The sequence below is a fragment of the Hyposmocoma kahamanoa genome, unplaced genomic scaffold, assembly GCF_003589595.1.
Source record: "Hyposmocoma kahamanoa isolate Upper Pololo Valley unplaced genomic scaffold, ASM358959v1 93, whole genome shotgun sequence".
Taxonomy (NCBI): domain Eukaryota; kingdom Metazoa; phylum Arthropoda; class Insecta; order Lepidoptera; family Cosmopterigidae; genus Hyposmocoma; species Hyposmocoma kahamanoa.
Window position 1 is genome coordinate 11,902,316 of NW_020654810.1, and position 26,282 is coordinate 11,928,597.

At 36.4% G+C, this 26,282-nt stretch overlaps 1 protein-coding gene across 1 annotated transcript in view; it reads left to right on the forward strand.

Moving 5' to 3' along the window:
- Positions 1-26,235, forward strand: part of LOC113237302 (patched domain-containing protein 3) — a 53,133-nt gene extending 26,898 nt beyond the window's left edge. Inside the window, exons 2-11 of the mRNA XM_026473698.1 lie at positions 16,955-17,231; positions 17,821-18,038; positions 20,487-20,665; positions 21,373-21,716; positions 22,042-22,242; positions 22,415-22,552; positions 23,007-23,320; positions 23,417-23,629; positions 23,718-23,927; positions 24,032-26,235. Of these exons, the coding sequence (XP_026329483.1) occupies positions 16,955-17,231; positions 17,821-18,038; positions 20,487-20,665; positions 21,373-21,716; positions 22,042-22,242; positions 22,415-22,552; positions 23,007-23,320; positions 23,417-23,629; positions 23,718-23,927; positions 24,032-25,126 (3,189 nt within the window). The 3' untranslated portion in view covers positions 25,127-26,235. The remainder of the gene's footprint in view (positions 1-16,954; positions 17,232-17,820; positions 18,039-20,486; positions 20,666-21,372; positions 21,717-22,041; positions 22,243-22,414; positions 22,553-23,006; positions 23,321-23,416; positions 23,630-23,717; positions 23,928-24,031) is intronic.
- Positions 26,236-26,282: the final 47 nt, after the last annotated feature.

The following is a 26,282-nucleotide window of genomic DNA, read 5'->3' on the forward strand; positions in this document are numbered from 1 at the left end:
GATACAATCGTATGCGTTGCAATTTTGTTGAGAAATAGAATTTTTAAACCTCAATTACAGTACAGTCGCGTGAAATCAAGCGTATCAATGTTGTGCGAAAGTTATTCCTACGTAAAGTTGAAATTAAGTGATGGTGTCTCAATGTAAAATGCACCTTCTATACTTATTATTTTAAGTACATTATGTAATTTTTAATAAAGAATATTAGATCTAAGTCTCACAATCGATCTAAAAATAGGTATATTATAACCACTTTATATTAGTAAGTACATTGCTTGCAAAAGCCTGCACGTGATTGAAAGAATACACGTGATAAGCTAATAACACTAATAAAGCTAATAAACAGAAATAGGTAAGGTGGCAGTACTTCCAACAACTCTTTCACAAGAAGCTCTACTGCTATGAAATGGACAAACAAAGACATAACAGTCATTACTTTTAACATTCTGATGACATACCTAAATTACTTTAAAAAATTCTACTTTGGCGTGTATCACGAGCAAACCACAATATATGAATAACGCACACACTCAACGTAGGTATTCGGGAAACACATAAACAACCACAAATTACAACCAAATTCACGAGAGAAATAAATGAATCGACCCTGGAACCTCTGCGTGGCAGTCCTGCGTGGTATTGAGAGACTAACGAATACAGCAAAAGACGTACGTAAGCAACCTATCAAGTGACTGAGGCGTGATAGACGATAGTGATCACTCCAAATAAGTGAACTGCCACCATATCTACATCCGCTGCCTAGCAGTAATGCTAAAGGCGCAGTGGCTGTGCCTCTCAAATTGGCACTTGTTGTTTACCACCAGGCGCACGAGTTGTTCGTCCCGTCACTTGAAACTCATAAAAAAATTACGAGGGACTCATCATTATTATTGTTAGGGCGGCAGGAATGTGTAGCCCTTTATCACTGCGTCTAGCAATTGATCCATTGTGACCACAACTAATTACAAATCAGAGCCAAGGTAAACAGATTAAAAAAAAACTGTGATCATACTATGTTAAGAATCCTATAGAGATAATCAGTACATAAAAACAACAGTCTTAAAATTTTACGTCTACATCAAATTTTTAATGTTTCATTGAATAATTGAGACCTCTGTAAAAACAAAGGAAAATAAAAATTTGCCATTATTCTGAGCGAGCAACAGAAATGTCTCACGGCCTTGCTTTTTGTTTAGATTTTATTATTCCCTACGTATTTTGTACGAGTACAGTAAAATAGGATGATCGTAACTGAGACGATATTTAGACAATACATCTCATGCCGTACACAGCTGTAGGTAACGTTAATAAAAATTCATAGCACATACACAAATGGTGACGGTTAGGACATAGATAGGTACTGCATAGTATTTAGTTTCCTCACTTTGCGTGTCGCTAATTATGAACACCTATTTATGTCTATAGGTGTAGAATGTTAGATATTAAATATACTATTATTATCATTATTATGGCAGTGGGTTTAGCTGACGATAGCTCATAAACCACAACCGCCTTAAATATAAATATAAAAAACCACAAAGTAAATCGAGCTGATTTAATTTTCTGACATAGATGGTACACCTAAAAGGGTCTATAATGAAAGAAAATTTAAAGTTTATTAGGTACAGTTTTAAGTAGATTAATAGGCCTGCGCTTTCGAGATCAGGCTCTAATCGCAACTCTATGTTCTACAGATTCAAAATAATTATGTTGATCTTGTCTATCGTTTCAGACGTAGTTTTCAGCTATATCACCATTGTCTATAATATCATGTGACTGGACGTGCAAGTAAGTGTAACAGTTGCACTCTAAGACATAAAGATAATAAACCCCATGTGCCTGTAGTTTCACCAACACCCATGATCCTCAAAATCGGAGCACAGTAATGCTCATATTACTGTTCGGCAGTAATGGGTATGGTGGCAGTATTTTCTGGAACCAACTCTTTCAACATTATCAGCATTCAATATGGGAACTTCTTATTTACCAGCTGTGACGGTACATACAGCGTTGTCACAAGAAATTTGTATTAGTATCTGTAGTTATATAGCAATTATATATATAATAACCCCTTGTGAAAGAGTTCGTCCAGGGAAGTACTGCTGCCACCATACCTATTTCTGCCGCCAAGCAGTAATGTCAGCATTACTGTATTCCGATTTTGAAGGGTAAGGGTGTTGGTGAAATTACAGGCACATGGGACTTGTCAACTTATGTCTCAGGGTGACGGGCGCAGTGCTAGTGCCCCTTAAATCTTTGCGATTGAAAGCTCTGAGTGTCTATGGACAGGCATGTAGCTTACCCTCAGGCGCACGACTGCTTCGTCTCGTCACTTGATATTATAAAAAAAAGTTAGATCTATTGATTATAATAACTATGTTATTAAAATTATCTATCTGTTTCTATGCTACAATTATACACATACACATATACTCACGCCCTTGAATTACCATTGGTGTAGGCAGATATAATCTCTGCGATTTGTACGATCCTGACAAACCCATTTTGCTTCACTTATATTCATTAAGCTTTTCATACAAGTCCTCTTATTATTCTCACTGCTGATCTTTTAAGAATATTCTCGATTTGATCTGATAACGTCTTACGTGGCCGTCCTCTTCCAATGTGTTAACACCACAGGTTCCACAGTGGCCCTATCCTATCGTCTTAACCATTTTAGGTTTATACATCCGTGCTCTTCAACAAACCTTTCTCAATTTTGGTCATTACAACCTTTTTGAAACCCCATCGTTCACGGATTACAGTTTTCTTTACAGTTTTCTTTGTCGTATAACCGCACAAGTTTACATGTTTTTATAATTTATTTTTTTATTATATAGTTTATTATTTCTTAAGTTTTATTACATAATTGACATATTTTTAAACATATTTTGTAAGTTGTAACAAAATATGTAAGGGGTCAATTAACCACTCTTAAATCTCAGTATCAGTATATTCATCATCATCATCCACAGCCCGACTTCACCCACTGCTGGGTATAAATCTCGCAACTTTGACAATGTGGTTCACCCATCTTTCTACAGGACGTCACACGTTGCTATATCCATTTCTTGGCCACCATTCGGTTATCCCCTTACTCCACTTGTGTTCACCACGTCTCGCAACATGTCCCGCCCAGCTCCATTTTACTCGTTATCCGATCTCTTATGTCCTGAACCTTAGTTCGTCAAATATTGGAATTAATTATTACATAACTATAGTATTAAAATAAAACTCTCTTACTGTGGTATAATTAACACTTTAAATCTAGGCTCGCAATTACAAAGACAGCTATAGAAGGTATGTTGTTATGTGATAAAGCTTCGAAACGTCTGAACTTGAACAGAAATCTGTTCACGTAACAACCAAACCTAACTTGGTATTGGCAACAACTTTTCCTCAAGTTATGTAAAATTTAAGTAAGTAACCGGGTCAAATGCAAGGTCATCTATGCTGTTAAGTAACTTTAAACAGATGTTCGTTTTAACCGATTTCAATACAAGGAGAAGGTGCCTAAAAATCAGATGTGCCTTTTGTGAAATTAACTCTACTATGTATGTGTACACAAGAGCTACACACCTAAAAACTCTATCACAAGGCTACATAAGTACACACGTGAAGTAAGAGCCCGTTCATTATCTTGATAATCAAAGATTCCTTTCCCGGAAAGTTCCAGAGATTTGGAAAGACCAACTATCACCTCCATCTAGCTAAATGCAATGTAGAATATTGCAACTTAGCGATTACATTTTTTTTTCTGTGTAGCTATTGTGGCGTCATTCAGTAAAACAGACATCATAATACCTAAAAGAAATTCTTAATAAAATTGCTGGTTCCAATAAATATAAAACTTAGGTTGCTACCAGATGGACTACATGCGAAAAGTCGATATGTACCTGCATGCAGTCGACACTGACTGTAAACAGTTACCGCCGGGCGCTTAGCACTGGAGCTCAGTTTATTTGTTGATGTCGAATGAAAGCACAGATGTTGCTTGTAGCTTGTCAATGTATTCAGAACACATATGATTACAAACGCTGACTTTACTAGTTGTTCAGGAAATAAACGTTCGTGATTCCCGAATATGAAATGTGAAATAAATCCGCCGAGAACAGTTTCACCAATTGTGTTTTTGTTTTGCCATTTCATCACTAACATAGACTCTAGACGACGTGGCGACACGCTTGCAATTGAAGGTTCGGCTACATGCAGTTGATCCGTCTGTTAACAGCCTTAGATCTACTATGTACGAGATGATAATTTCCCCAAGATTTGAGATCCCCTTTGCAAGTGCATCAAAACTTTAGTTATCTATAAGCGCATGAAGATCAACACTCTGGTATGCAATCTCTATAGTGCCTTAAAGGTTTCTTTTTCATTTTACAAACGTCTCTTGGCGTTAGCACTTTCTATTCAGTTTCATATTTGTGGAAATTCGTTAAAGCCGGATTAAAAGTGTTAGTCACAGCTAGAGATGCGCCGAGTACAAGTCTTACCGAGTAACCGAGTGTCGCATACTACTCGGTTTAACATTTGCCGAGCCGACTACTCAGCCGAGTTACTCGGTTCATTACAACCGGAACGCGATGATCCTAAAAGTCCTATTATATGTCAATGAAAGTTTATTGTCGCGAGAGAGGAGTCCTTTCCAATGGTGGGCAGGGCATAAAACAAGATATTCAAAACTGGCACAGTGCACATTGTGCAGCGGTTATTTTCCGAAGCGGGTAATGTGTATGAAGAAAAAAGGAACAAACGATTACCTGAACGCGCAGAAAGCCTTGTATTCCTACATCATAACTTGCCTTTGCTAAATTTTAAATGTTAATAATGTAAACTTTCTTTTTAAATTACTAAATTGCTACAAATTGTTACAATTGTCTAGAATTTGTAGTAATAACTCTTTTGATTATTTTAAATATATTGTTGGTTTTACTTTATTATGTCTATAGCTGTAATGATTTATTTTAACTGAGTAACTTTTCTCATGAACCGAGTTCTTCGGCCGAGTACGAGTAGTAAAAAACGGTCGAATACGCCGAGTACCGAGTAGCAAGCGACTACTCAGCGCATCACTAATCACGACCATTAGTGTTGTAAGGGGCGATTTATAATACAGTTTTACGCGGATTATAAAGGCTCCTTTGATTATTGCATAACACAAAGTGTGCTAAATTACTTGAAAATAACTATGACAGAATTATTACATTATTAAGAGCATAATTTTCTTCGTGCTTTTAAGTATTTAATAACATAACTAGGCAATTTATTGCGTCTTTACAATGTCTTTGCTAATTACTAGTGTTCGCTAACATTATATATTTATGTTTGTGCCCAATACATTTACGCCATATACTTTTGTCTTTGTAGGTAAACACCTTGTAGGTACTGATGGGAGTTTATTATTACGCTTACCGACTATAGCCTTCTCATCGCAAAAAAATTATCGACCCTTTTCCAAATTTCTGTAATGTTTTTTTCAAATTTTGTGTCTTCTAAAACTTTTCAATTTTCAAATTTCAACCCCTCATTTGTTTTCTTAGTTGTCTCTCTGTATAATATAATATTTGCATTATTATTGGTAAGCTAATTTTTAATTAAAATCAATCTTAATATAAAATTAAACAGGATACGTTAGGCAGTATAAGAATTGTGTACTTCTATTTGACTTCGTAGTAGTGCGTGAAGTTATTAATATTGCAAGTTGATAGATGGGTTTATGATATGTAAACTGCTAAGTTTGTTTGACCTGAATGCTCATTTATTTTATCAAAGTATAAATAAGTTTACTCTACTAAGTAGTAGGAAGCTAATTAAGTTACGCACAATGCATTTATCTTTATTTGATATCCTAGAACGTTGGTCTCTATTGCTTGCATTAAGATCATAGCTTTGCATACATTGAATGACACAGTTTCTCTTTCCTGATTAGGTGATGTTTTGTTCGTGTAACACGGTAAATTTAAATCTTAACAATTACACATCGACCAACTAGCTCAGCACGTAGAGCGGCATGGTGAAGAAATTTGTCAGAATACGCAGACTTACAGAAAAGTAGACAACGCGAAAGAAAACCCGGCAGCATTGGTATTCTATTCTAGCACCAAAAACCTGCAGTCATCCTGACGGATTTTGATATAAAACGCATTTCTCGCATTCATTCTAATATGCTCCATGTATTGAAATTCGCTGTCAGATATTCTAATCGTGACATAGTTTCATTTACGTGGGAGAGGAGGAAACATTCTCGCATGCTATAAAGTCCGGATACAGTGACCACCATACAGTTCTTATTTATTAAGTAATAACATTAAAATCTTAGAATCTTCATCATAATTTTTTTATTTGTTAGACATTTTTTAAATAATATTTTGGGGAGTAATTTTATTACATTTACCTTAGTACCCAAAACCATGTAAGTTTTCGGATTTAATACGAGCACATTTTTATCCATCCGGTCTGAGCCAAATTCATGTTAAAGGTCTCAGGGCTTAAGGGAATTGTAATTGCGTGGCATCGGCATAGAGGTGAATTTAGCAGCGCTTTACCTGCTTACTATTTTGGTAAGGTCAACCGTAAACAAAAAAGACCTGTGGACTATATCATCTCCACTTTTAATTCTCTTTTATGTTTTACAAGTTTCTACTTACAGAGATGATGAGCGATACTGTGATTTAGTCACCTAGATTGTGAAATAACAAAGCTTGTGACTGACGGACTTGTAACAAGTGATAGTGAAGTAACAATTTGGTCAATTTTAAAAAGCTAAATTATGTTGTTTGATATCGTATTTCAGTTTCTAACTAACCACAGAGACTGATAGAAATGGACGATTTAATTCCGCCTACGCCTTTCCATCACCGGGGGACTAAACGTGGTTTGGGTTCCACTACGATGTTGTGGATATTTCAGTGGATGTGTGACGAACGGCTGTGAAGTGGAATTTCCTGCCTGCAAACATTGCAGATATAGATATTCCCTGAACGTCATACCTATAACTTGGGCCTTTTCAAAGCGAGAATGAATAGGTATTATTTAGGTGTATAGTCCATCATCGACCTCATTGTCACTTTCTACCAGCAATGGAGGTCAAAAACGCACTTTATGTATAAAAAAGATCCAAAACATCTAAATACAGAGATATCCCAGAGACAACATATCGATAAATCCGGGTTTTACTTCCAAAACTTATAGCTAATCTTACATTATTTATTGATAACTAAAGTTGATCTCATCAACCTATTATAATAAAACTAACAAACTCTATAAAATCAAGTCGATAATTAAAAAACCTTTATAAAAAAGATCCTTAACACTTGACTGACTTCGACTAGCGAAAAATGTGTTAATTTTGAGAGTTGTTAAAGGAGATAGTGTCGAGTGACCTTGACATGTATGGACATGCTACAACCAAACGATTTTCACACTTCATAAACCTAATAACCTTTAATTTAAACATACTTAGTTTTGACCATAGTCTTATTCAGTGTACAGCTCACTCTAAAATGTTTAATACTTATTACTTAACATATAAGATATATATAGAATACGAAAACTGACCCATAGCGGTAAGAAAGCCTGTCATGAGTCTGTTTCGTATTCAATCTATTTAGTATTCTATTTCGTACGGTGTGAACAATACATACATAATATATACCAGGCAGGCTATACAATACAGTAACAATTGGCTGTTTAAGTAGAGGTAGTGTGTCCAATAGGTATTTAATTAGATTATAGCAGAGGTAGTATATAAACATTACGCAGCAGTATCTACCAAAATAGTTTTTCGAAGAACTAGTACTAAAGCTATATTTAAAAAAGTACTTACTAAATAATAAAAGATGAAGAGACAAACATGATCTTAACTAACAAACTGGACAATGTGGGACACAAATCAAAGGATGCGTCCGCGTCACCTACCGCGCAAGTTCGATGACCGGCTGTTTGCTTTCACATCACTGCACTCGACTGTACAAGCCTCGATATTATTATAACAGTACGAGTGTACTAGGATTCCTTTTGATACCGTTACTTGAGATATTCCCTCAAGAATATAAATTGATATTATTTTCCCCTATAAAATTTAGATACACTTACGTCATATTAGTTTCAACTCTCCAAAATCTCACAATGCAGTGGATAGTGTATAAAATTAAGTTACGACTACAGAGACTAGTTTTTGATAGTAGTACCAGAAAGCAATTTTTCATAGAAAAATCTGAAAAAAGGAATAAAGTCCTATGCAATATTGTTACATTCTAGAAACTTACCGATTTCTCAAAGAACATTCGAGAAACATGTCGTTCGTCGGCAGATTTCCAACGCACTCTACAAATAGTGTGTGAGTACCTATACCTAATTTCAAACAGGTGTTGAGCTTGCTAGGTCAAACAATATATCTGTACATGCTGCATACTGTAAACCATGTTTTTTTTTCAAAAATGATTAATCGCATTATTTCGAAGCAAGACGCCATTTACGTTTTGCACAAGGAAAATTATGCTCAAACAGTTATTTTATAGCATACAATCTGTACTCGTCATGTGTTGCAATGCTAGTGAAAGAATAGACAGGCAGTTTTCTGTCTATTGTTGAAACAAATGAAAGTCACTTAGTGGAAAAGTGCATATGGAAAAGAATCTCATTCGAGTGTACAGATTGATTTATTTGTTGAAACAATTGGCGTGTTTATTTGGTCTGTGGGCCCATCTGATATTTTAAAATGATTTTAATACTTATGAAAAAAACTTTGCGCGCGTGAGCACAACGTAACGAAAGAGACAAACAAATAAGTCTATCTACGTATATATAAATAATAGACAATGTTTACCGCTGTCTGTAGACATTTGCGACACCTTGGAAAAAGCTTTACCTTAATCTAAAGAACTTGTCTTATTATCTATTCCATGCCTGTGAATGCACAGGCTCTCTTACCCTTAAATCTGGTTAGAAATTGTTAGGGCAGTAGTATACTGCACAAAGTAAAGTATACCAGTACCAGTAAAAGTGGAATAGCCTAGCCATAGCATGCCCTTCGCCGTCCTCAGGCCGAGCCTGACATATTATGTATTACGTACGCAAATAGTGTATAAAATTTTAGTTCATTTCAATTTAAAAACAAAAGAAAAGTAGTTTCGGTTTGTTCAAAAATTACATTTTGGGGTCATAATAATGAACATTTATCTCACAATTTGTTCGTTAAAAAGCTGCTCAGGTAAAACTCACCTAACCGCTAATTACTTACCCGGAATAAGAAATCTATAAGCTTAGTTTTTTACTAGGTATTTGGTGAACAAATAAAGTTTCCATCACTTTGTTAATGCTATTAATATTAAACTGTGAAGTCAGAGATTCGTTAACCGCGAAAAGCCAATAACAACAAAATAGAAATTATTATTTTTTAAACTGATAATATTCCAAAGAAATAACATCTTACATATTTTTTTAAGCAAATAAATAAGTTATAATTATTAATACAAAGATCGAACACTCAGAAAAAACACTCAGAAAAAATTCCTTCGATCCGGTCTACTAACTCAAGGTCAAACTAGTGGAGTAATTTCACAAAAAATAATTGAATATCAATTCAATAAAAATTTAATTAATACAGTGAATAGCGACATCTCTCGCCAGGACTGGTAGCTGTAAAGGTACTAACTGGGTGATAAATCTGTAATAGATTTCTCATAGATGGCGCTACGACTAAAAAGTCGTTGAAAGACCAAGTACAAAGACACGACGCAAGCACATAGAAAAATTCGTGAGGTCCGTTGGTTCGTTCCGTGGCTTAGTTGGTATAGCGTCTGGCACGGTATGCAAGAAGACGTCGGTTCGAATCCGACCGGATCGAAGGAATTTTTCCTGAGTGTTTTTTCTGAGTGTTCGATCTTTGTATTAATAATTATAACAAACTAGTGGAGTAATTTCACAAAAAATAATTGAATATCAATTCAATAAAAATTTAATTAAATAAATAAGTTATTGGTGTGTTGAAGATAATGTGATAATTATTTTTTGTTGATTACTCCAAGCATAAAGTTTCGCTATCACACTTAGAATTTTAATTATATAACTATTATTTCCCACAGAAGATGATGAGTACCCTATTTGCTCAATGCCCGTAATCACCTTAGGCACATCCACGGGTGAACCGGTTTTTGAGTAAGTTTTATTGGAATACTCAAATTCAAATTCAAAACTTTTATTTCGGACAATCGTCCATAAGGGTTAGTACCAGAACTTAAAAATAGGGTTTAGTATTACAAATAATTTCTCTTCTTACTCTTATTGATATGTATTCGAGTGACGAAGCGAGCACTGGACCCTGAATGCAATTCTGTGTGAATTCTGCGCACCAAAAGTACTTGTTTTCGCATATAATGCCACGAAGCCATCTACATGAAAGTTAGCAAACATTCCCGATGCACTGCAGAAGCGTGGCAACTGCAACAGCATCCTGAATATATTGTTAAACAAAACTGCATGTATAGAAGGACTGACAGTATGCTTTAAATAACACAATCTTAACGTAGTACACCTCGCAAACCTACGGGCCAAAATGTTACCCCTCGTAAATTATGTGGACTTGGCTGGCACGTTAAATAATAAAGCAACATTAAATAATACTGCAGAAATGAATAAATGTAACTAATTTATCATAATACTAGTTTTAATTTGACTCAAATTTGAGTTAACCGCCTTAAGCTGAATTGAATATCATGATGGTTTACTAACATGATTTTCTTTATTTTTTTTATGTACTTCTTACTAGTTTCTTCTAGTTCTACGTTCTACTTCACTAGTTTGTTATTATTGTTGATACAAAGATCGAACATAAACAAAAATTCCTTCTATCTGACTAGACTCGACCACCAACCAGTGTCCGTTACTATGCCGGGGTCACAGCTCTTAACCCACTGAGATGTAGACTGAGTCGGCAGATCTTACGGATTTCTTATGTGTTTCTTACACATCTTTGTATCTCTAACTACCTTCTAACCAGTTTTAAACTTTTATTAATTTTATTCAATGAAAAATGTAACTCATTCAACCGATTGCGTGCGACAAATTGTTAGAGTTTCTATAATATGTCGGGCTTCCTTATAATTATAGATACTGCGGTAAGTTGAACTATACTCGGCTAAAAACGCTTATATACATAACCAAGTTTTTGCAGGTACAAACGATTAAAGCACTAGTGTAGAACTTGTGGGAAACAATTGGGTCGTAATACCCGTTCTAGATGACATAATCTTTACTGTACTTTGATACTATAACTACGGTACGATTGTTATCGATGTTGTAACTAGTAACACGATACGTAGAGGTTAAAGGTAAGGTAAGGGGTGGAAGCCAAGCCTACGCCTAGTCCCCCGATGATGGAAAGGGGAAGGCGGAATTAAATCGTGTAATTCCATCGCACACTCTCCGTGATATATCCTGTAACATTTGTTAACCTCGATGTCATTTCTCCTATTTTTCTTAGACTTCGTATTCTGAAACGATTACATATAAGGGCTGTAGATAAGTATACAGTAAGAATACCGGGCAGACCACTCACAAGGATGATACCCAATGACTTGGTGAGCAGTTAGATCGGTGGGCACTTACTTACAGCTGTGAATGTTTTTCGGCTGAAATAATGATGATGATGAGGTACTTCAACGATCGCATGTTGAAATATTCATCTCCTTATACTTATACCTATTGGCCTACACGAAGTTCGACATAGACAGTACTTACACACCCGGTTATAGAATAACATACGCTGTAAAATAGAAAACAATTAAAAACAGTCATTGGCTTACAAGGAAAATGTTTACTCGTATTTAGTCAATAATTCTTACTTCATTCAAAAAGATGTTTTGTGCATAGATAACCATGAGGATTATTTGTGAATTAATTCGTGTTTAATGTTTAATAAGATTGAGGTCAATCTACCTAATTTATATGGCGGTAACTAAACAAACTAATCATCCTTGGTGGATTAATTTCACATTTATTTCATGAAGTTTGCGTACTTAGTGAAAGGAAACGCACGAGCGGTCAAGGAGGTCTGCGCATTCCACATGCGAAGCGTAGAATTATCGCGAACTAAACAGAAATTAAGCGATTTGCCTTCTATATTTATTTTAGTAACTTAAATTGGTAAACTCAAAAGTCAAATATTACACATTTTTAAAATTCTAATGTAAGTGTGCATTTGGCCTCTTTCTCACCTGATGGAAGGTGAGGATGAGGTCGACGATGGAGCATGCACACCTAGATAATACCTATTCACTCTCGTCTTGAAAAGGTCCAAGTTATAACGTTCAGGGAACAAGTCCACAGGCAGAGAATTCCACCCCATAGCCGTTCGCCATATAAATGTGGAAGTGTAACGCTTCGTGCGAATCTTGGGAATATTCACAACATAGGGGTGGAAGCCAAGCCTACGCCTAGTCCCCCGATGATGGAAAGGGGAAGGCGGAATTAAATCGTGTACTTCCATCGCACGCTCTCCGTGATATATCCTGTAACATACCGATAAGCAGGCAAAGGCAAAAGGCAAAGCCCTGGAAAGGATGCCAAGCTTCCTGGCTGCATTTTTGGCCATGGATTCAATGTATCTGCCGAACTTCAGATTGCACGACAAATCCATTCCAAGTAGCTGAAGACGGTCGGCTATCGGTATGGATATATCACGAAAAGTCGGAGTCAGTTCAAAGGGACTCCGTTTAGTGGAGAATAGACACGCCTGCGTTTTGGTAGCATTAAATTTGGCAAGATTGGCATCGCCCCAATCGGAGACTGCCTTGAGCATCAAATCTAAACGGCTAACCATGGACTCTCGACAAGACTGGATTTCCTCTCCACTGACCCTTGCATATGTCAAGTACGTATCCACAACTGTGCTGTCATCAGCATACGCAAAGGTACTAATATTACTTAATATTTAATGTCCAAAGACACTGCAGGTGCTTCGCCTTGTTTTTCTATAGCCTCGCGCCATATGTGACAGGCATACACAAGAAGATCCCCGGTAGATCGCCCTCGTCGTCTTCAAGGTATGACAGGAGACGGTTGTTGAGTACACGCTCCATAGTCTTGTAGATGGAAGTGACTGAGTTAGGTCTATAGTTGACAGGGTCAGCTCTGCTTCCCTTTTTGGGCACAGGTTGCACGTTTGCAAGCTTCCACAACCTGGGAACTACAACAGTCTCAAGTGAGAGGCGATACAGGCGTGTGAGAACAGGAGACAACTCAGGCGCACAGTTACGTAGGACTACCGCTGGAATTCCATCTGGTCCGCTAGCTTTATTCTTCTATTGAGTACTAAATACCTCTTTTCGAACTGGCGCCATAGCGCAGCCAGTCTGAGGTAAGGCAGGTGGTACGTTCCATAACATAGTGCATAATATAGTGTTCGTGTTTTTCTCTTCCGTTTGTAAGAGCGTTGGACACGACGCAGCGTCTTAAGTTTCTCTATTGTACACTGAACTTAATTAATTATACGATACCACATTTACAACATGTGATGTTTGTTTATGAACATGATGTTTTATTATAAAATTTTCAAGTCGTACCTACCTACATGTTAAACTAACAATATTCCATCTTCTTTTTTTGTTTTTTTTTTAATAATATCAAATGTCGCAACCAACAAAAGCTACAACTATTAATCATCTGCAGGTCTAAATTAGATGATTAATAGTTATCGTTACGGAAATTATGCAATTTCACTAACTAGCTGAAGCTGTAATTGCAATTTGACCAACAGTGGCTGTATTTAAGGGTAGACTGTAAGGCTCGAGAAAGTTACAACATGAAGTCCACATCTCGAAATTCGGAATACATCCCGATTTCCCGAAAATTATTAATTATAAATTATTATATTATATTATTAATTAATTAATTATTATTTATTATTATATAAATCATACACTTTATATACATATGCAATTTCAACTGTATATATTACAGCTTGAGTCACTTTGTACGTCAATGGTTTCGTAATATTATTTCTTCGTAGAACTGTCTTTTACGTTATGACATCTAATACAAAAGATGTTCTAAGTGATGAGGTCGAAATATTGCAAAATATCTAAGTTGTAGGGATTTTAATATTTCGTATTATATATAATATATAATATTATTACAGTAGCTGAACGGTAAATAACGCACTCACTAACTACGGGTCTATCTGTTTTAATCGATATTTTGTATTTATCTGCTCAGTGTTTGGTTCCCTTTGTTGAAGAGTAGTTTGGGCTGCTGGAGTAAAAATATTTTAGTTAGGACTAGTTAAAAAGCCGTGGTTGCAACATAACTAAACATAACAAAACCACCCGTTTGGTAATTAATAGCTGTTTTACCACCAAAGTCGGCATAGTTCTAATCGATAAATAAAATCATGCAAATGGTAGTTTAAGCGATAAACAACATATTTTCAAAGAGCGAATCAACGACTATGTTGCAATTAAAAACAAAGAAAACGGACCAAGTTGGCCTCTGTGGCTGCCAATTTAACACGCTTTTTGCTAATAAGACCGCGATACAGCAAATCCAGATTGTTTTATTGTCATTCTGATAAAAGTTAGATAAGCTACTTGGTGTAACAAAGTGGTAGGAATTAAAAAGTCAGATAGAGATGGTTCATCTTCAACGGCATCTGCAGGCTGAGTTAACAAGCTTAATTTGTCGAATAGTTACAATGTTAATTCCAAGATCAAGACTGTTTCATTATTGTTCCTCAAACAATAAAGGTAGATGAACTTTGGTGTTACTTTTCATACGTCAACGTTAAATAACTTTTATAGTTTACACATACGTATTATCTATATACCTAGTTACGTACGTGAGTGTATAAAATGACTTGGCATACAGGCAAACTATCAGTCATACGTATCATTACTTATACGCACTTCAAATTCTTAAAATCAATTTATTATTAAATGTGTTGGTATCCTCGAATTACTGGCATATAACATCGTTTTTAATTGATCTGCGCATAGTGAACACTTAATGGAGAGCTAAGAGCCGAGTTTAAAGGCGAAGAGGACACCTTAATTTCTTATACTATAATAACATAATAATAACTGCTTCCGTAGCCGAACAGTTACCATGCTAGTCTGCCACACAGAGGTCCCGGGTTTAATTGCGGGGTCGGGTGAAATATTTCTATGACCTACATTTATTTCTCTCGTGAGTTTGGGTGTAATTTGGAGTGTTCTATGGTATCCATGGCACCCGCATCACTGGGTTTCCCTATTGCGGGGCTCATAGCTCGTAGTTGCGTTGTTATTATTATAATGTAAATGTTGTTATAAACGCTAAGTAATCTAATCAACTGCAAAAATATTATAATAGCTAAATATCTATTGCGAAGGTTTGTATATACGTCATGAGTCGTTTGCATTTAAAGTGATAATGCAACACTTAACGTTAGTGCTGTCATAAGTTAATCATTGCAATTTAACCTACATATTTCCATCTGGTTTGTCATTTATGTTACCTGCTCGAAGAAAACCGCAGGTGAGACTTCAGTCGAATGTAGACACAGCATTTAGTTTCTTTTCGTGAAAACCCACTAGAACCAGTCCCAAACAGATATTTCGAAACGGGGCCAAGTTACAAGCTCTTATGGAAGCGATAACATAACTACATATTTACAAAGCGTGACTGTTGAAATTACGGTATACATGAAATAATGAAAGGGTTCTAATTGTGAATTCTTTAAACGCAGTAAATATTCGTTACATGAGTACAAACTTCGTATCTTACAATAGTACATTTTTTTATGGTCGTGCGCCTAGCGATCGCGACACGCTTGTCCATAACAGTTGCAGCCACTCAGAGCTTTAAATCGCAAAAATCTCCCACTGCGCCCTTCATCCCTAGGGCGTACTCCCATTATGTAACAAGTAAAGTGTAACAATCACGAAAATGTAAAAACGCTACACATATTACCTACATGTGTTTGAATTTGTGAACATTTCTTGCAACGAAAAGGTCGGAAAGCACACGATTTTAGCGAATTGTACCTTGACGGATTGTAGTAAAAGAACTCCGAGGACAATTATTTGTTAACTGGTGTTACCAGTGGCAATAAGGTAAACTGGCATATAAGGCAAAACTTTAAAAACTTAAACTTACTTTTAAAAAGCTGTTTTAGAAAACCTAACATATAACAGCAACTTTTACCTATCCGTCTATTTAAATATTTGTAATAACTCATACGTGAGTTCCAATAAAAAGGTACCTACAGCAAGGTACGATGAACTTATTATTATTATTATTATTATTTCGTGCCCTAAATTAAGCAATTATCATAATTTTATACAAACATTTTTATAAGTGTAAGTATATATAGTGTGTGTACACACGCATTTACGTGTTTGTGATTTATTTGAACAATCCCACTTCTCAATAGTCTTAGAAACAAAATACGAATTCGTGACTTCATTGGCAAATATTTACGAAGTGTTAAAATTTATTGAAGCGTATAACACATTAGGCGAAAACTTGTACTTACATCTAAATAAAACACCATTCTTGATTGCCTATTCAAGGACTTCATGTGAAATATCAATTTAACACTAAAGATGATGAGCATTATTTAGTCAAGTAATTATTGATGATATAAACAACTGGCACTTTGCTTAACATAGTACTTTAATATAGAGTAAGTACTTTAATATAGAACGAATGCTATTCAGTACCTATGTATTGAGGCCGAAATATTCTGTACACTCGCTGTTTTTGTTTTTGCCACTCACCGTAAGAGATGCTGTTCTAATTCCCATACAAATTATGATAAAAATTAAACGCAAACGCGTCCACGAAAAGTGAACCTAAATTTATTCATTCACATACTGTAGTACTAATCAAATCATAAAATGAACTTTACATAAGTAGTAATATTTAAAAATGGAAATGACACACTAAAAATCTAACACTCTTTTTTTGATTACAGATGGGCTGCAAACTAACCTTCGTCGACGACGCTCTAAACAAATCGTTTTACAAACTTGGCTTAATAGTCGGCAAGCAACCCGGCTATTTCATAATCATACCAATCCTGCTGAGTTTACTAATGATAACTGGCTACCAGAGAGTCCACTATGAAATGGACCCAGAATACCTGTTTTCACCTGTTAGTGGACAGGGGAAACACGAACGGAGAATAGTGGAAGATTATTTCAAAGTTAACTACTCACACAGGTTTAATGTCGGCAGGATTACGAGAGCTGGTAAGGGTTTTGATGAAATCTATCTATTTACCTTATAATACGTTCTATCGATAGTATAGAACATATAGGTCCTCCTTCATATTATTTATTTAGAAACTGGGTTTATTACCTACTGACCGGGAAATTCGGTATGAAAATATTTGACCTCTCGCATTGTTGATACCTCCAAAATCCTTATTCACTAGTGCTCTAAATCAGTGTTGGGCAAAGTACGGCCCGCGGGGCAACTCCAGCGCACGAAAGGCTCTAATCCGGCCCGCCAACGTCCCTTCTAAAGTAGAAGTCTAGAAGTAGAAGGCCCTCGGAATTATATCTTGAGTCTTGTCGATATCGACTCACAAAATAACACGAAAGTAGGGGGTGCACGAAAGAAGCTCTTCCTCGCATGAAATACCATTCTTAGCCACAACTACCTTCTTAATATCAAAAATATATTTTAACTCTAAAAAAACCTAGGATTTTCTAAATCTCATTGATAATCCAAAAAAAAGAATTCTCGGAATTTCGAATTTGTTGTTTGTGCCTTTCTTTCTGCAGTAGGCAGATTCGAATTTTAAATCTTTACAAAAAATATTTTTCTTTCTTTCAGGGAGATTCGGGCGCGTGATAATAGTGGCAAAGGATAACAACACAAACATCCTACGTACAGAAATATGGAAGGAATTACGACAGTTGGATGAGTTGGTGCAGAACATCACGGTTACCTTGCCTACCGGAGAGAAGTTTACTTACCGCGAAGAATGCGCACGATGGGAAGGGCAGTGCTTCGTCAATGATATACTTAATTTAGACAAGATTATTGGGGAGGTATGTAGAATTTTGAAAATTACTAATTTATTCGTAAGGTCTGCTGGTTCGTTTCGTAGCTCAGTAGGGTGAGCGTCAGACACGATGGCGAGGTCGCTGGTTCAACCGGATCGAGGGGATTTTTATTTATGTTCATCTTTGTATTAATAATTATAACAAACTAGTGTAGTAATTTCACAAAATTAATGGAATATCATGGTAGTAAAACATAAATAACTACATTAAAAAATAGAAACGTAAAATAAACTTAATCATCAGTCGAATTCATGGTGACTACGCCGCATATGAGAGCATTTTGGACTAATATTTGTTCTATACCTAATCTTAACGACTAAATACATATAAAATGGTCAGAAACTAAACAGGGAAAGTAGAAAACACGAACACATGTCAACAATGCAACGCAATTGATATAGGTTAATTAGTTAACAGCTATATGTTGAAATTAATCACACGTTCACTGTCTGTATAAGCAATGAATGATTTAAATAATTAGCGAATGTTGATCACGTGCAAACAGAGACTAAAGTTCAAGTTCAAAAGTGATTCTCAAATAAAATTTCACGAACCAAGAAAATAAAAGCTGCTGAGAAACACCGATCTTCACTATTCTGCCGTGAAGTACCTAATGCCAGGTACATATTTATACTTCATTCTACTTTCGTTCTTACTTTCTCTCAGAAAGCCTGACAATGCAAATTAAAATGCAAAATTAATATTGTGAATTGGATGTCAAGTTGTTTTCTTGCGAGCGGTTGTCTCGCACTGGTTTGTCCTGTTTTATATAATTAAATTTATAATTACATAACCATATAATTAAAATAAGTAAAATCCGATGCATCAGCAAGGTCAGTACCAGTGCTTTTTTATGTTATATAATACCAAGTGAAGGGACGAACAAGTCGTGATCCTGGTGGTAAGCGACACGCCTGTCCCTAACAGTTGCAGTGCCACTCAGAGCATTAAATAAAAAAGATCTAAGGGGCACTGCCACTGAGCCCGACACCTACCCTACACACATACTACTGACATAAGTTGTCAAGTCCCATGTGCCTGAAATTTAACCAGCGCCCTTACCCTTCAAAACCGGAACGCAGTAATGCTGACATTACTGCTTGGCGGCAGAAATAGGTATGTCTATACAAGTCTCAAATACAGTAGCAGTAAAGTAAAAAGTTCCTGTGTCCAGTCTAGGTGAGATGATACTGCTTTGTAACCGGTATAATTATCATTCATATCTTTCGATTAAAGATATATTTTAAAAATACTGTCGAAATAACATAGCGCACGTATTTAACCCGCAATTGTGGATATACCAAAATAACACTTTTACAAAGTTATTACCAAGTTCCTTCACGTTCGGCGATGGTGAATTGAATGAAACATCCTTTACGGAATCGAGAGCCAAGAAATGATTCACGTACCTACCTATTAACAATGGGTACTTTTGTGTACTTTATTACTCACTTTCAAGCCGCATACCGCAACTTTACGATTATTGCAATTAAAACATGCCACGATTGTAATGAAACTATGAAGAGTTTAAAAAAAATTCATAACGTTTAGGTAGTATGCATATAGATGTGACAAACTAGTACCAATAAGAAAAATAAGGCAACTGCAATTCTTCTCTCTCTTTAGTCAGACATAAAAAATAAATACGATACATTATTTAATAAATAGGTACTATAAAAATACCCATGCTCAGTGTTAGCACTAAGAAATCATATTTCTACTTATATGCTCAACATCAGAAAACTCGTAATTAAATATATCTAACTATAGGTATAACGGACTTTCATTTACTATAGACATATATTACTTGTCGCATGCGAATAGTTAAGTACTAATTACGCAGTTCAATTCCGTCTCACATATCCTATTCATAGGTTAATGAGTCTGTACGTTTATAATGATTAACTAGTAAATATTGATGTCGGTACCTACACACAATTTAGCTGACTGAACACACGAAAGTCAGTCCAATTTTAGTACTATACAACCCAATAAACAGTTAGTGAATAGTTTATTTTATGATTCCATAATGCTATTTCGTCAATTCATACGCATGCATGCGTCTTACTGCAGGCAAGAGTTTCCTCCAAGGAGAGGGTTTAGACATAGTACCTATAATGAGACAAGTGTGGTAAATCCATACAAACTTACCAGCGCGATTTGTGTGTGCGCGCCCGCCGCACGGACCGTGTACAGACGCACACGTTCGTATAATCTCGCGATGCACTCGCGTCGCTTAGCGGTCGTCTCACGCGCCTTTCATTATTATGCGAATGTAATATCAAGTTACGACACGCGGCGAGAGTACACACATATAAGCCGTACTGCTACGTTTCTTAGGAGTTATCATAGGTCGGAGGTTTAAATCATAGACCACGGTGGCCCAAAGCGGATTGAGGATAATTTTATTTGCAATATTGTTATTTCCCATAGGTCGAGCGCGGCGAACTGAACTTGACCTTCCCAATCATGTTCAACCCTGTCACCTGGGAGGCGCATGCGTTTCCAGTTTTCTTCGGAGGTGCCAAGGTGGTCGATGACATGGTTGTCTCTGTACCGGCTGTCCAGCTAATATGGTTCGTCAGAACCGATACAAAACTGCAGGAACAACGGTAAGAAACCACTAAGTAAATCTTTGCGGAAAGCAACCATAAAGTAGACATAACACTAACCGCGTTGCCGCCTAACGTCTGTACTATTTTGAGTAAAACAATCATTATATCTTATGACCTTTAGATTTGTCTTAATTGAATAAGCACATCAAATTATCATTATCATATTATTCATATCTATGCACTGGATCAACATATATTAATAACAATACCTCTTAATAGACGTAGGATATCCGCATGGAATATCAGTATAACAACAGGGGCTCAGTCTACATGCAACTTGAGGAAACCATTATTGTAGACGATCATAATTTAAAGGGAAACTTAGGATTGCTGCAGACGATTCATTATACATGTTGCCGTTTCTGTTTTTTATGACACTCATTGAATTTCAATAGCCACTGCTCTCGTAAACAAGTGACTTTACTTAGATAATAGACATCGATCTTGACACGGTTTAGTAAACAGTTTCGAATACTAAGCACTGCGTAATAGTCCCAGAGAGCGACGGAAAGATTGTATTCGACAGGTACGGTAATTGTAGGCCAGGAGGCTGAGATAATGCCCTCGACAATCAGTTGGAAGTGGAAACCAAAAAGTGGAATTTTGAGGAACAAGAATAGATGACTATGACAGAATATCATTTTCAACATCATCGAAATAAATTATGAATATTCACCAGATTTTTTTTTTCATTTCATTTACAGAGGTGCAGCATGGGAAGACGCTTTTCTGGACGAAGTCGGAATAGCAGAAGATACAGGTCGCTTCAAACACATTTCCATTGCGCGGTTTGCCTCAAGAACCCTCGACCACGAATTAGAGAAAAACACCAGAACCGTCATACCCTTCTTTAGTTCAACATTCGTTCTAATGGGGATATTTTCTATTGTAACATGTATGATGGCAGACTGGGTTCGTTCGAAGCCCTGGTTAGGTCTTTTAGGAAACATTTCTGCAGTTATGGCCACCGCTGCTGCGTTCGGTTGCGCTATTTATTTGGGCATCTCCTTCATTGGAATCAATTTGGCTGCTCCGTTTTTGATGATTGGTGAGTTGTGAACACTATTAGTTTTTATAACGATTTAGTTTTTATAATGATGCAAGAGGTTTTTTACATTTTGAACTTCAACTGTCAGATTTTTTTAAGTTAGCTTTTTTTATAATACCAAGTGACGAGACCAATAAGTCGTGCGCCTGGTGGTAAGCGGCGCGCCTGTCCATAACAGTTGCAGCTTAGGGGCTATGCCACTGCGCCCGTCATCCTGAGACTTAAGTAGACAAGTCCCATGTGCCTGTAATTACGTCAGCACCCTTACCCTACCAAACCGGAACGCAGTTATCTTAGTTACAGAGTAATCTCCATTCTATTACAGGAATCGGTATCGATGACACGTTCGTAATGTTAGCTGCGTGGCGAAGGACTCCGCCCAAACTACCTGTTCCAGAAAGAATGGCCATCATGTTGTCCGAAGCTGCCGTATCAATCACCATTACTTCTGTTACTGATATGTTGTCTTTCTTTATCGGTATATTCTCGCCATTCCCTTCGGTACAAATCTTCTGCATGTATTCAGGTAATTTGATCAAAATTTTATAAAAAAAGTTGAGATCAGTTTTTCTAGATTGGGAAATTGTCTATGTTCACTTGAATTTGCCTCAGATGTTCTAAATTTAATGTCACTACCACACGTATTGTCTGTGTTAAAAACAATATTATTTACAAGATTTATTATATTATATTCACAGGTCTCGCCGTGTGCTTCACGTTTGTCTGGCATCTGACATTCTTCGCTGGTTGTGTAGCTGTGTCCGGCTACCGTGAAAAACAGAACCGCCATACGATAACATGGCTTAAAGTCTTGCCCGAATCTCGAGCGAGGAAAGGTAAAAATTATTCTTTTGAAATATGCGTGTAGTATTTGTAGAATTGAATTTTATTAAATAATTTCTGCAAGTGTTAATTTACAGTAATACTAAAATCGATTGCAGATAAAATACTTAAGAATTTACTTATATAAAGTTTCCACAATAGTAGCTATATAACAATCAATTCATTCAATTAAACTGCCTCTGTGGCCGAATAGTTACCATGCCGGACTGCCACACGAGAGGTCTCAGGTTCGATTCCCGGGCCGGGAGAAATATTTGTATGGCTTACATTTATTTATCTCGGAGTTGGGTGTAATTTGTGGTTGTCTATGTGTGTGTCCATGGCACCAGCGACACAGGGTTTCCCTATTGCGGAGCTATGTTGAGTGTGTGTGTTCGTTAATTATTTTGAAATTAATGCCGTCGCTACAAAATACCATTAGTTAACATTTTTTAAATGTTATTCCAGAAGAAAAATCTTGGTTGTACCGGATATTCTGCAGTGGAGGAATTGATCAAGCTGATCCAGACAACCCAATAGACAACAAGGAACATTGCATCATGGGTTTCTTCCGTCACACCATGGCAGACATCTTAAACAATAACTTCGTGAAGACTCTGGTCATAGTCGTGTTTTTAGCGTACTTGGCTGGAGCTAGTTACGGGGTCACTAACATTAAAGAAGGATTAGAAAGGAGGAAGCTCTCTAAAGTGGATTCATATTCTGTTGAGTTCTTCGATCGCGAAGACCTGTATTACAGAGAATTCCCTTACAGAATCCAGGTGAATTATACGGCATAAACATCGATACAGAGATGAAAATGTTCTTTCCCTACGGACGATATTCAACATTAACTAATAATCACTCATCGATTTCAGGTAGTAATAAGCGGCGAATACAACTATTCCGATCCAAAAATACAAGATGAAGTCGAATTACTAACGCAAAGGCTGGAAAATACGTCTTACATTTCGAACTCATTGTATACGGAGTCGTGGCTACGAACATTTGTCCAATACGTACAGAGAAACAACGACTATTTAAACGTAACAATTGACAACGAAATTGACTTTATTAAAAATCTAAAAGAGGTAGGCATCTAGATACGAAATTTTTTATTTCAGCTTTTATCACAATATATTTACAATAAAATTCTCATACGACGTTTATTGTTTCAAGTTGTGGCTGTTCCCATCAAATCCATTCTCACTGGACGTTAAGTTCAACGATGCAGGTGATCAAATTATTGCGTCCAGATTCTTGATCCAAGCAATCAATATTAGCGGCACTAACCATGAAAAAGAAATGGTCAAAGCTCTGCGCCAAGTTGTAGCGGAATCGCCACTTAATGCCTCCGTATTTCATCCTTACTTCGTATTTTTCGATCAGGTAATTCTAATTGTTTTAATTATCACGAAACCTACAACTTTACAGATTCAGAGATCATGAGAAAATATTCAATTTAATGAGAAAATATTTGATGTTTTTTCCAGTTCGAGCTCGTAAAACCAACATCGATCCAAAATCTCTGCTACGGAGCCATCATGATGATGATCACGTCCTTTATCTTCATTCCTAATATTTTATGCTCGTTGTGGGTGGCCTTCAGTATCATATCTATCGAAATCGGCGTGGTTGGCTATATGGCTCTTTGGGACATCAACCTAGACTCGATTTCCATGATCAACTTAATAATGTGTATTGGTTTCTCAGTCGACTTCACTGCCCATATTTGCTACGCTTACATGGCTTCAAAAGCAAAAACACCGAACGAGAGAGTTAGCGAATGTCTATATTCGCTAGGTCTGCCAATCTGCCAAGGATCTTTCAGTACTATTCTTGGTGTAGTAGCATTACTTCTAGCAGACAGTTACATATTCTCTGTTTTCTTCAAAATGGTGTTTATGGTGATATTTTTCGGAGCAATGCATGGTCTATTCCTTTTGCCCGTCCTTTTATCACTCTTTGGGCCGGGTTCGTGCACAAGAAACCAAGAAGACTTCAAAATGTCTAAAATTGATAAATGTTATCCACATCCATATTGTATACCACATCCGCAATTAGTATTGAACGACCAGACATACAACGGAAAGAATATAAATCCAAATGGAGTTTACAAAATCTATGGTGATGATAAAGATTTAGGAATTGGCACATCAGGTGAAGACACAAGCGAAAGTAGTTCAAATCAGTCACAACGACGACAAATGGGAGATGATGAAAATGGAAGGAAGAAATATGAGGATGGATGGAAGAGATCCAGCTATTGTCAGAGTAGCAGCCAGTTTCAACCGTCAGGAGAGCTAGACCTTTATGGACATGAAATGGATCGGGGCTGGTCGAGACAACGATATGAAGACAATCGTCGTACTTTTGACAATCATAGAAAACCACCAGGAGGATCACGAGATGATGACTGGGTGAGCCCGCGTAAAAGTAGTGATACAAGTCCACGACGGGAAGGCACCTATCGCGTAATGCGAGCACACTCACACCATAACCTACACAGACCACGACCGCCACGACGATCGAATTCTCACCATAATCTCGAACATTTAGATTATGTCGCAGAAATGCGGTTTCCCTGACAATGACTCTTCAACCTTTCAAAGGAATTAAAAATTAGTATCATAAATCATGTGCTCAAATGGACCAAAGTATCATAATGCCTTCGTAGAAAAGTAAAATCCTGAGGTTCTAGAGGGAGCATTAACAAGGACTGTAGTTTAAAAATAACTTTAATTCAACTTAAATTTTGCACCAATTTTGGGTGCAAAATTGGTTTTAATTTTTAAACCAGCCTCTTGCAGAAAAGTGGTAATGTTACAAAGATGGACTTTTAACTAATGGGATTATGATCATGCATTATTTTTATAGTTAGGTAGCGTAAGTGTGTTTGGAATGTTTTGTTAAACCAGGCTTCCGTAAGCGCGATAATCATTAAACTCCTAGTTTCTCGATAAATGCAAAATCAAGTTAATATAATGCATAATTTATTTTAAAAAGTGTATAACTAGTTCCTAAATTTACGCTAATTTCAGTCAGTTCTACTCGCTATGAGAGATGCTCTTTTAATAAAAATATAGTGTTATGGTATGGTGTAACGGGCTGGTTTCCGCAACTCGCGTCGTAGCGCTTTTTTGCGTGTTAAAATGTAGATATTATTCTTTTTGTTAGACAAGTTAAGAGAGAATATCTTAATAATGTTGGGTCTTTTTCTAAAACAAAAATAACCCATCACTGAGGTATTCCTTGTTATTTGTCAACATAAATCTTATAAGATGTTGCGTGATAGAGTGATATAAACTTGGGGGGTGTGGGTTCGTATCTATTAACCTGTGTACATAAATTTGTATTTAAAATAATTTTAGTTTCTGTTTTACATACTAGTAAAGCTTTAAAGTTACCTGTGTCTAGATAAAATACTGTAAATATTAGTTGTGATAATATCTTGTTGCCATTTGTATATATACCGTTTCAAAATCGCTTGCTTGCATCAGTATTAAAGAAAATTTATAGATTTTACTCTACTTTCGAATATTTAGTTCACCATTGCATCTGTTGTTTTCGCAACAAAATTATATAAACGCGTATTTTTACAGGATTTGTACGAGTTTATGGCCTCTAGTAGGTCACTTATACCGAAATTCAGTCCTTTATAATAGATTGCATCTCGTTACTGTAGGCATATTAAACTGGCTGTATACCTACTCTGTGAACTAGAGGTCACTAATCAATGACTGA